This window comes from Pinus tabuliformis, chromosome Q (assembly GCF_031772625.1).
Source record: "Pinus tabuliformis cultivar Carrire ecotype Pingquan chromosome Q, CPIR1, whole genome shotgun sequence".
In the NCBI taxonomy this organism is placed as follows: domain Eukaryota; kingdom Viridiplantae; phylum Streptophyta; class Pinopsida; order Pinales; family Pinaceae; genus Pinus; species Pinus tabuliformis.
This window is the reverse complement of record NC_142296.1, coordinates 5,208,930-5,221,129: the sequence shown is the minus strand read 5'-3', so window position 1 is coordinate 5,221,129 and position 12,200 is coordinate 5,208,930. Positions and strand designations below refer to the sequence as shown.

General features: G+C 39.6%; 1 protein-coding gene across 7 annotated transcripts in view; it reads right to left on the bottom strand.

The window, feature by feature from the left end:
- The window catches only part of LOC149217996 (uncharacterized), a 276,072-nt gene that overhangs the window by 206,264 nt on the left and 57,608 nt on the right, over positions 1-12,200 (bottom strand). For all 7 annotated transcript variants that reach the window (XM_089383716.1, XM_089383717.1, XM_089383715.1 and 4 more), the window contains exons 4-5: positions 8,999-9,475; positions 8,788-8,861 (exon numbers count right to left, since the gene is read on the bottom strand). In XM_089383716.1, the coding sequence (XP_089239842.1) occupies positions 8,788-8,861; positions 8,999-9,475 (551 nt within the window). The remainder of the gene's footprint in view (positions 1-8,787; positions 8,862-8,998; positions 9,476-12,200) is intronic.

Here is a 12,200-nt window from a genome sequence, read left to right as displayed (position 1 = left end):
TAACCCTGTGAATTTTCAGCCTTAGGGATATTATGAAACATAAATAAAACAAAAGCAAAAGTGAACAATATTTCACCTCTTAACAACCCCAAACCACTAAGCAATTCAAGAGAAATGATACCAAAGTGTACCAACAAGTTTCAACCCTCTAGGGCAATCTTATCACGCATAAAACAGTTCCAAAATTCACTTTATTACTGCTGTAAATACAGCATAAAATCCGTCCTATCTTTGTCAATATTAATGTTAAATCACTTAACTATATCAGCCTTAACTTTGGTCAAATCAATAAGATATATAAGTGCTAAAATCAACAAGATATACAAGTGCTAGAAATTGCAAAACCATGAAGAAAATGAATGGCTGAAAATCAAATCTACAACAGAGACAATATTAAACAATAAAAAACTTCATATGTATAAAGATGAAGTTCGTGTACATATCATATCCTCGTCCCACGGTTAGTACAATCCTCTTGAATTCCAAAACCCTGGCCAAAGTAAACCAAGAAAATCCTAGCTCCAACAAAGTACTCCACAAGCTGGTATCAACACTAGCAAGCCTCCTTGGAAAAACATCTCCTCTTCTTTTTCACTTCAACAACTACAATCTAGGATTTAATCACAAAACCCTAGCTCCAATGTCTCTAAGGGATGGAACCCTAACACTTGTTGATATATGGTTTTCACTGATGTCAACCCAAGTAGCAATACGAGATGCCCTGCCTCTTGTCAACTAATATGACATGGCAATTCATGGAGTTTGGTGCCAGGATCATCCTTGATGGATTCTCCTCGTCAAGTTGTTTCTGGTGGTATGTAGCATGCCATGTGCTTCTTCATAGTTTGAGAGTTATGCCAATTTGAAGATGAAGAACCCATGTTGTTGGTAAAAACCCCAAAAGATGTTGATATGGCATCCTATCATTGGTCTAATCATGAAGGTGGGATTTTCACCAAAAATTCTTGGTCAAACCTAGTCTTAATGATTATTTTTGGATTAACAACTCATGAAAGGGGTTTTGTCTTCAAAGAAACATTAAAACCGTATCACCAAAGGTGTATCAATCTCATCCCTTGGGTTTTAATTCTTAAAATTCAAATTTTAAGTTGTGGCTCCCTCCGGAATTTGAATTTCAAATTCGAAGTCTCCCTCCAAATTAAGAGTTCTTTGCATCCTTTGAAGCCCCTCCAAATGTCTATAAAAAGGATGAGGTTTCTCCTCCAAAGGCATGAACTTAATGATCAATCTAATGTGATATTGCTCTGAAATATTTCAACCCCTGTGGACATAGCGACAAATCTGAAGAGAGGGTTTGGTGACAAGGGTTTCATTTTGTTTTGATTTGGTTTTGGGATTCGTTGGGACTTTTCCCTTGCAAGTAAAGGACCGAAGCTTCTATAACCATTTCTCTATGATTTCGGCCTTCTCTTAGGCATTAAGTCTGTCTCAAAACCAGTTAAGAAGTCCTTCACTCTTGTGGCCTTATACCTAAAGCTTCTGTGGTTGTTACTGGTCTGTTTTGATAGGAATATGGAGTGAAAATCACAAGCCTATAATTGCGGTCTAGTCTAGAATTCTTACTCAGGGAAACCTTGATCCAAACTCGACATTTTGGAAAAGTTTTGGCACTTGTTGTTACTACTGACCTAACGTAGTTAGAGGAGAGGTTCATTGTTGTATTCATTAAAGAAAGATAGACAGATTCATTGGAGGAGTATCTGTTATTGTTTTCGGTCATGTTCCCTTGGCATCTCAGACCAGCTTAGGATTGCAACAACTAACTTAAGGACCATTCGTCAAAGTGAAAGTGCGGATCTGTGGCATATTTTGTAGCAAAACTAGCCGGAGTCTTAAAGAGCTTGACTCCAAGCATTAGAAGGACTAATTACTGATCTTCGTATCTCTGTTAAAACAAAGGTATACGAACAGTTCAGATCTTATCATTAGGGCATCCTTCGTTGAAAAGTGTAGCTTAGGAGGTATTCCACAAGCCCAAATCTGGAGTTTGTGAGAAAGTTGGTCACAAAAGGGGTTTGTGAGCAAAAGACCCATGTGAAGGGGTTTTAGACCCAGACGGGGTTTAAAATTCTAAAAGAAAAAATTAAATCCTAAGTCTAAGTGCATAATTCCACTAAGATCTAGCGGGTTCCTAAGAAGGCCTAGGAAATCTACTTAAGTAAGGCCTTAGGACAAGGCTAAGGCATCAAGTGAAGAGGAGCTCTCTTGATCATTGAAGGAGGTCAAAGATGTAATCTTAGATAGCCCTAGTTTGAAGGCCGAGACGGCTACAAGACAGGCTAAGAGCAGATCCAAGGCAAGTGAGGGAGATCCATAAAGAAGCAATGAATGAGGAGGGTTTTCTCAGCTCTCAGGTGGTCTCCTTCAACCCTAAAGCAATCGAGTTTGTTGGACGGTTTCATTGCACCAAAGAAGATATGCCCCAATGATTTTTGGACTAGAAAAAGAGGTCGTAAGGCCTAACTTCCCGTGCCAAGGAAGGGCCACAGTATGGGAGCTTTAGTCATCCAAAGAAGGAAGAGCCGAGAGGCCTAAAAACTAGATCAGATTGCAGAAGAGTCTCTCGCAAGCCTAGTGGGCAAGTAAGGAGGCCTAAAGGCCTAGAATGAATGTGGCCAGGAGGGTTGTATACCTTCAAATCTCAGTGAGAGGCCCATTTGGCATGAAACAGTCCTAAATGTGTTGGCCACAAATTCAAGGGTTGTTGGTATGATGGCCGCACGGGTTTGTGACTATGGAAAGGCAGCGAGAATAGGGCTAGAGCCTAGTAAATGGATCACTCGATCAGATCTGTTCCCAAGTATTTAGGAAAGAAATTTATTAGCCCTATATGAGGGCAGATTCGTTATAATAATATGCCCTAGAAAAGTCATGCTATGATTGTGTGTGTGGGCAATCCTTGATGCCCTAGAACTGACCCATGTGATTATTCCTATGCAGCCTAGCTCAAAGAAAAAGAGAGGCCAAGATCTGGTACATAGGACAATGTATTGGGTGGAAGGCAGATTCAAGGAAGCGTTGTTCATAAGGGTTATGAACAGCAACACTTGTACACCCTAGATTAGGGTAACTCCTAAGCATGATCAGCCTGTATAGAGTGCCCTTAAGTCTACTCCAGACGTGCGTAGAAAAGAAGGGTTGAGAACCTTAGATGGAGGTCTATCTCCACAACCAAGATTGCAGATCCTGAAGTAACTTGCAGAGGAGTTTATGGAGATAGCAGATCTTGAATGTGGCCAGATCTTGACCAAAAGATTGAGCAAAAGAAAGGTGATACTTGGTGACTGGACTGGCACGAAGAGGAGATTAGTTGTTTGGTAGATTGTCCATAGGATTTGGACAGTGTTGTGTTGCAGTCAAAGTACAGAAATCCTTGAAGGATTAAGGACTGTTAGTGGATGCACATGTGACCAAGATCTGAGCAATTTGGAGGCCACATTGCAGAGAAGAGGGCAATGACTTTGATGGCCTAGATCAGTGAAGAAATGACTGTGTATGGGAAGATCCACAAGCCCTAGGTGAGGGCAGACCTGTGGGTCCAAGATCAGTCAAGCATTGACTGAAGAATGGGTAGATTTGAAGACCTAGTTGTATGTACTTGTATCAGTGGATGTATGAGGGCCATTATACTGGTATGAGAGCCCTAGATTGTTGTATTAAAGTCGTTAATATAATGAAGGGTTGAAAATTTTTAAAAATTGTCATGTTCGCTAGTTGATTCACTGATGTGTAATTTTCTGCTGTGAAAAGTAGGATGGTTGAGGTACATGAGTAGTTTTGCGTCAGTGATTCTAAGACCTAACCCAAATTCTCATGTGCCATGGAAAATCAACATCCTTGCAGCTTGTTTAAGCTCTTGTCTGAAGCATTTTTGAATGTCTTCTTCTCAGAAAATCTCGGCCTTCTAGGGCATCTAGATCCGAAGCAAGAACGCATATCAGTTTAAGCAAGGCCTCAATTCAAGACTTCATCTATGCCTTGAAAGGAATGCAACCCTCTTTCTATGCCCTTATTGAAAATCTATTTAGTGAAAGCTTTATGCACATAAGTTTGGTGTGAGGTTATGGGTCTCTGAAGGAAGCTTTAAGGCTAGCAAAGTTGGCACAGTTCTGTGGCCAGCAAAGAAGTAGTGCTCAATTGCCAAAACTCATTCATTACATAAACTCTGAAAAAGTGCATGAGAAATATGAGGAGATATACATACCTGTTCTAGGGCATGTCAATCAAGAGAAGCTGACATAAATAGCATCTCACCTTGATGATAGTATAGTGTGGAAGAAGAAGCAAATCCCCTTGAAATTGAAGAAGGTTGGGTTATGTCATTATATGACAGTAAGAGATTTCACATCCAATTCATCAAGAATCTCATATTGAAGTGGAAGTGATTTACCTACAGCATTGAAGTAACTATATCATCTTGCAGCAGTTTCTCTCAACAAGCCTCAACGAATCATCTATAGCAGACAAAGCAATTCTTCATCCTTGTAGCAACTTTCTATCCTGAGATTGTTGATTTCTGGTAGCATCGGATGCGCTCTAAGCCTCAAAATTTGCAGGGAGGCTAGGACACATGTATTCTAGGATACCCAGAAATCATTTTGGGAAATTCCACCCAGAGACAGTTTTATTAAAATAATTAATTTTTTTAATGGATGCCTAAGTCTAAACTTAGGAAATTAAAATAATTAAAGGATATTAATTAAACTGGGGGTGAAGCTTCTAGAATAAGACAAGGATCAAGCCAAAATGATCTGAGCCATTGATTAGAATCTAGTTTGGGTCGTTGATTGATCAATGAGAGGATTATAAGAAGAGGCTTGAGGGGCATTTGGAAGATACATCAAGTGAGAGATCAGAGATCAATTTTCTCAAGAGAGCAGCGCAGCAGTTGCCGGAGAAGGTGATCAAGGAAATTTCTTGCAGTGAGGGGCAGGGATAATTTTTCGAAGGAACTTTTCCTAATCCGGAGAGTGCAACGCAGAGAGGGCAAAGAGTAGTCCGGAGAGGCAGCGCTGGACCACGCAGAGGTAGCATAGAGCTACGTTGTGGTAGTGCAGAGCTTCAGAGGGAGTCTGTATTTCTGCTGGGGAACAGCCGGGATATAGTGCCGGAGTCGGGGTGTGAGACCAGGAGGCCAGAGGGCCGAAGTTTCTAGCAAGCAGAGGATCGAAAGGAGGTGCAACACAGTCCTAGCAGCAGTGACGCAATAACAACGTGGGTGTGACACAGTACTGCGTAGAGGCTCATCTCCAGCGTAAATCAGTGTCGGATTTCCCAATGACAAGGTGAGATCATCTCACTATCTTTTGTCCATTTAGATCTCTGTATAGGATTGCCAGTTTGGGCATGCGAAGAATTTTACTCATAAATTACTGCATAATAATACAAACCCTCAGTTGCTGCACCGGTTTTCCCACATTGGGTTTTTCCAGGGACATTTGTCCAAAAACAACGGTGTCACTTGTGTGTGTTATTTCTTTCTTGTTGAGTTCTTGTTTCCACATATTATTTAAGTTGTCAAGGTTGTAGTTGTATTTATTTCGATGTTTACTGTATAATACTGTAAATAACTTGATTCTGTAGGAGAAAGATAATCAGTCGCTGCAGTAGTGATTCGGGGATTCTGAATTTTCACAAAGATAAGGAGCAGTAAGTGTTTTGTTTCATCAATATTGCAACAGTTTGGTGGAAGGGTGACTTGGTAAGTGGGCCATTGTCCCTAGTATGGGCGCCCACAATAGTTGATTTATTTATTATCATTTTTAGGGTGGTTGGGTGGTGTTAGGCACGTGGTTGAAGTCACCTTCAGGTTGGAGCCGGAAAACACTTCAAGGTGGTAGGGTGATGCTAGGGTGAGTTGGAGCTTGCTAGGGTGTTGGGGCATCCTTTCAGCTGACTAGTGATAAAACCAGGGCATTGGAACATCCTTCCAGTTGGAGTTGGTTTCCAGTTGGAGTTGGAAAATTGAACACATTTCTAAATTAATAGGGAGTTGGGGCTTCCCTTCCAATTGGAGTTGAAGAATTTTTTATGTACTCACATAATTATTAGAAAAGTGTTTGGTGGTTTTTTGTCCTGGAAGGGGTTTTCCGCCTAAAAATTCTTGTGTCTATTATCTACTACTCATTTATGTTTTTGAATTGATGTTAAAGATTAATAAGTTACTAATTGCTCAAAAATATTGATTCACCCCCCCCCCAATATTTCCAACAACACTAGTATTCAAGATCCTCCAATAGCTCGCACCTCCAAGACAAGAGAGATGAAATACAAAGATGAATATCTAAGAGAGAGAATGACAAGTATGCTCCTCTTAAACATATCTCTAATACAAGGATTATATGAATGAGAATGATGAATGGACTCTCTCCTTCCTTTATATATATGAGAAGTCGAGCAGGCTGACAAAGCATTCACAGGCCTAAACCTTTACAAGCAACCTACAAAACCTAAAGTAAGAAAACGCATGTGGAGCACTACACTCCATGGGTACATATGTCAAGCTCCAAGGTGATGTTGTACACAAGCAAGGCTCCAATGCAAGGGTCCTCCACGAGATGTGTCCAACACTCCTCAGCCATGTGCTCCACTAGGTCCATTCCCCATGCATAAACACTATCACACCCTTGCCTCCATGTTGTCTAGGGCTCAACAGCCTCGAAAATTCCAAGTACTCCTCCAAGAATGTAGATATTCCCCAAGCAAGCAACGTCCTCCAAGAGGCCAGCATGTAGAACATCGTCAAGTTATCTAAAGATCTCTAACACCTTAAGGAAAAATGTCATGCAAGAACCCAACTGAGCTTGAGCAACATCTCCAATATGCAAATCCATCACGGAGATCTAGGCGTTGAATATACACTATGTATTCCAAGTCCCATGAAGCACCCACAAACATGGTCTAACACTTTGTAGTAACCCCAAAAGCTAACAATCATACCTCATTGTTCTGTGATGTTAATTGGAAACAAGGGGATACTATCGTCGGTTTGTGTGAATTTAGGACTGATTCAGCACATTAGACACAAATCTGCACTTTTGCTTTGTCGTTCATATAAATCTGTTTCAGATTTGAATGTAGCAGCAAGGTCTATGAACATGTTTGTGACACTTTAATCAAGAATAATCATATTCGAACTTCACACCCCTTAGAGACACCCCCCTCAGGCTGACAGGCCAAGGTGACAGCGCGCGCACACACACACACACTTATGTTATCTGGACACTTTGGATGGTCAATCTTTGCAAAGACATTTCCGGGAATGACAAGTAACTTTACATTGCTATTTACAACACATTTCGATGATATTAGCATTTGCAGAACAACTCATGAAACATTTCTAAGCCATATTTAATTTTAGATAAGTGTTTTCATCCTATATATTAAACATGCATCCAAGTATCAGATAACTATGATAGAAATACACCCTATCCTGGCCTGTTGGAGACACAGCATATCTCTAAAACATTGGAAAATGTATGCATGGCAAAATATCCCATTACAGAAGAAAGATTTTATTTGATGATTCTTCAATGGACTTAAAAGAATCATGGAATTCCCAATAGTTATGGCAAAGCACTAACCATTCAATGTCAAATTGTGAAAATTCCAAACATGAAATTCTATTGTAGTCACTGATTTATTTCTTCTACTTATTTTTCACAATAAGTTATTTACAAAACCCTTCAGTGAACACCAAAGTAAATTCTACTACAGTTGTCACATAATAGCATAGAGAAAAGCACAGAGAAATACAAGCACAAGAATCAATCACATCAACACAGTTATTTTTGGACAACCGTCCCCGGCAAAACCTAATGCAGGAAAACCAGTACAGCAGATGAGGGTTTATTTATTATTCTTCAACAACAATCTCTTTACAAGGAATGATTTTGCAGAACATAGAGAAACCTTTGAAAAAACACCTGAGATCATTTTCCTCCTTCCTTTGGAGAAATTCTGACACCCCAGAGACCCTCCAGCCTTCACTACATCATCTTTGCGTTAGAATTGCGTCATCTTTGCGTGAGAACTACGTCCCTAGCTGCGTTGTCTCTTTGATGCACTGCGTCACCTCCTCCTCAGTCTCTGACTGATGTTGATGCCCTCCTCTTCTTTCACCATGCAACTCTCCCTCTGAAATCGAACTCTTACTCCTTGAGAATCGATTTCTCTCAGGTTACTGAGTATTTGCCCGATGTATCTCCAAATGTCTCTCAAGTCTTCCTTTATACTTTTCCTGTTGAGATATCAATGGCCGTGATCTAATCTCTAATCAATGGCTAAGATTAAATTAGACTTGATCCTTGTCTCCTAGAAGCTTCTCACCCATATTTTCATTAATATTTTAATTTTCCTAAGTTTAGGCTTAAGAACCTCATTAAAAATATTAATTATTTTAATAAAATACAATCCAGGTGGAATTTCACCAAATGATTTCTGGATCTTGGAGATCTCATGTGTTCTAGCCCCTCCACAAAGTTTCGGAGCTAGAGCACATCCGATGCTACTCAAAATCAACACAAATGACAACAACTACAACCATCTTCCATGACATGGACTTTCATGTTGCTGAAAAAAACTTTGTGAGGAAGCCTTTTCTTAGCAAGACTACATAATTCAATTGTATATAGAAGGTACAAGTGAACAGACCGATGACAAAATCAAAATTAAAATGCCATGCAAACCCCATATCTTTGGCATAATTGATGTGAACTAATCAAACAGCAGGAGAGAGACAATGCAAAAAAACATCCACATGATTACCCGATACAAGTATCTCTGCAATGGATCCTTCATATGATGGAACTAAGGCTTTTGCAGCTCCTTCACGAAGGCAACTGTGCAAATCCAGAACAAAGCCAAGGTAATTAGTAATGACAGCATATAAAAAAATTGAAAAAAGCTTATACACATCTTAGATATAAATACTTAAATACAAATTGTTTCTAATCTGACCCAAAAAGCTTTTACTCACTCTTGCAAGTGTGCTTCCCAATAAGATTGCTGCCAATCATTCTTATCTATATCATGCTCACATTTAGTTTCAGCGTTCTTATGTGTAAATGATGCAAGAAATCCAGTTTGTTTTACACCTTCTGGCCAACGTATTCTAAATTTATCTTTCCATGCATTGCTGAAGCAAGTCTGTAAATTCATTACTGTTTCTTTGTGGCGTGCTGCTTTATGATCATTCAGTTGTTTCAAGCTTCCACTGCTCCTTGAAATAGATATTCTCTTATAACTGATATCTTGAAACTGATTGGTTCTTTCCCTTTTCCTTTCCTCTTCACATGCCGCTTCATATTCATTCAGTTGTTTTAAGCAGTCACTGCTACTTGGAATAGGTATTCTCTCACAATTGATGTCTTGATATTGATTGGTTCTTGCCCTTTTCCTTTTTTCTGTTCTATTCTCAGCTTTTAAAGCACAATTGCTGCTACATTGAATTAGCCTGTTTCAAGGGAAATGTATGAAAGGGTACATAATGAATAGAAGGAAAACAAGACAGCAAAGCTACTAACAACAAAATACAAAGAATTCAAAAAAGATAATGCTAGCAAAATGGGCATCATTTAGGCTTTGCCCGTTGCAACTAAAGCAGTTTCATAATAAGAGACACAAACTGACAAGCTGTTTTCAATCAACAACACAGAAAATTCAAAAAAATGAATAACTTTTGACCTTATTTTGGAATTGCTCATCTTCTGCAAGTTGTGCACATCCTCCAAACACCAATGCATCATCAATAAATTAATCTATTATGAAAAATAATATATTGTGAATAACTAATCTACAGTGGGTACCAAAAGGAATGCAGCTTTGGCTCCAAAGAGCACTTTTTGTAGGCCAACTCTTAGTTCCATTTCCATCGTTGACATTTATATTCTCTATTCCCAAGAAAAAATGCTTGCATCAATTGAAGCAGAAGTTGATAGGACTTGGACTCATCCAAGCACATGCGAGCACAACACACTGATTCTAATGAGTTGCAAAAGCTTGTCTTGCAATCATCAGTCAGATTCTATTGCTTCAGCCATTAAAGGAACTGAAGCACCCAGAATATAATTCATACTAACAGAAAAGTTGGCTAAAACAGGATGCACTGTTATGTCAGATGGTTGGACTGACTAAAAGGGGAGAACCCTTATAAACTTCTTGGTTAGTTGTCCCAAGGGGACTATGTTTATCAAATCTGTTGATGCATCTGCACAAATCAAAGATGCAAGAACTTGATGTGATTTGCTAGATGTGTTTATTTTGGAGGTGGGTGGAAAAAATGTTGTCCAAGTCATAACGGACAATGCTGCAAATTATGTTGTTGCTGGCAGGATGCTTATGGACAAGCATCCTAGTTTATTTTGGACACCTTGTGCTACACACTGTATTGATTTGATGTTGGAGGACATAGGGAAAATTCACTTTGTCAAAAATATTGTTGATTCATCCAAAAGCATTACAAAATTTATATATAACCATACATCTATGCTTAGCTTGATAAGAAGATTCACCAACAACAAAGAGTTGGTGCGCCTTGCCATTGCACGGTTTGCCACCAGTTTCATATCTCTTCAATCCCTCTTGAATTCTATGTGGGATGTGAAGAGAATGTTTCTTTCAAAGGAGTGGCGTGCCTTGCCAATGAGCTGCAAACCAAAGGGAGAGGCCGTATGCAGACTAGTTTCATACCAGGAAGACTTCTGGACGGGAGTGCAGGGGGTGTTCGCCATTACTAAACCTTTGGTAAAGGTTCTTCGGTTGGCTGATGGTGAGAAGCCCGCAATGGGCTATTTGTATAAGGCCATGGACAGGGCCAAAGAAGCCATTCGGGCCTACTATGATGATAAGGGAGATGATGGGTTTCAAAGACAACTCCTCCTATGAGGAGTGATTGATGAGCGATGGAACAACACACTCCATCGTCCCATTCATGCTGCTGGGCTTTTCCTGAACCCCGCATTTTCTTACGCGTGTGGGTTTGTATTTGATGCTGAGATCATGGATGGATTCTTATCCTGTGTCTAGAAGATGGTGCGATCTCCAGCAGAACGTATAGAGATCTCTAAAAAAATTGAGACATATAGGATGGCAGGTGGCACATTTGGCTTTGACATGGCTGTCATTGATAGGACGATTAAAATGCCAGGTATTTTTTAGTTTGTAACTTTGTTTCAAATTTCATTGTCTCTTCAAATTCCATTTTTTTCTTATGTTTATTTAAAATTTTATTTGTAGTTTTGTTGTAGATGCATGGTGGAGAATGTATGGTGGCAGGGTACCCCTTCTGCAAAAGCTTGCCATTCGCATCCTCAACCAAACATGTAGCTCCTCAAGATGTAAGCGCAACTGGAGTGTATTTGAAAAAATACACAGCAAGAAGCGCAACAGGTTAACACTTAAACATTTAAAATATTGCAAATTTCCAAATAAATTTTTGAATTCATTAAACAATATTTTTTTATAATTATTAATTATTATTTCACGATCTTTGTACAGGTTGGAGTCCCAGCAACTTAATGACATGGTCTACGTCTACTACAATCTTCTATTGTGGGTGAAGCAACTTGAGAGGACACCTGATGTGGAGGCCATCTCACTGGATGGGATTGACACCACTACTGCATGGAGGGTTGAGGCCGAGAGGCCTCTCATGGAGTCTGTTAATGGTTGGTTAGTGCAGGATGTAGTGGAGGGGGAGGAGAAGCAGGAGCAGGAGGAGGTGACACCACCTGCCCGGGCTACCCCTGCCACCAGTAGAGGACGTGGTCTACCTCCGATAGCTCCTACTTCTAGTTCTTCAGCTTCTAGAGCACAGTAGACTCCACTGCCAACTCCACCAGCACTAGCATCTACATCTAGAGGGAAAGGGAAAGCTGTGGCATTTTCTCGCAAGAGGGGCAGAGGAAATCAATAGGATTAGACTTTAGTTATTTTCTTCATTTTATTGTATATGACATTATGACCTGATGAGATACATTATTATATTTTTTGTTGATATTTTGAGGCCGAGTTGGGACTCAGGAGTCAGGACTTACTATTCACGACATGATTCAATGTTATGTGTGATTTTAGCACTAGAAATGATATTAAACATCTTATATATTAGTTCTTTTATCATATTTATGTGTCAATGTATTTATTTTATGTTGTAGATGGTTTAGATATTAAAAAAATTGAAA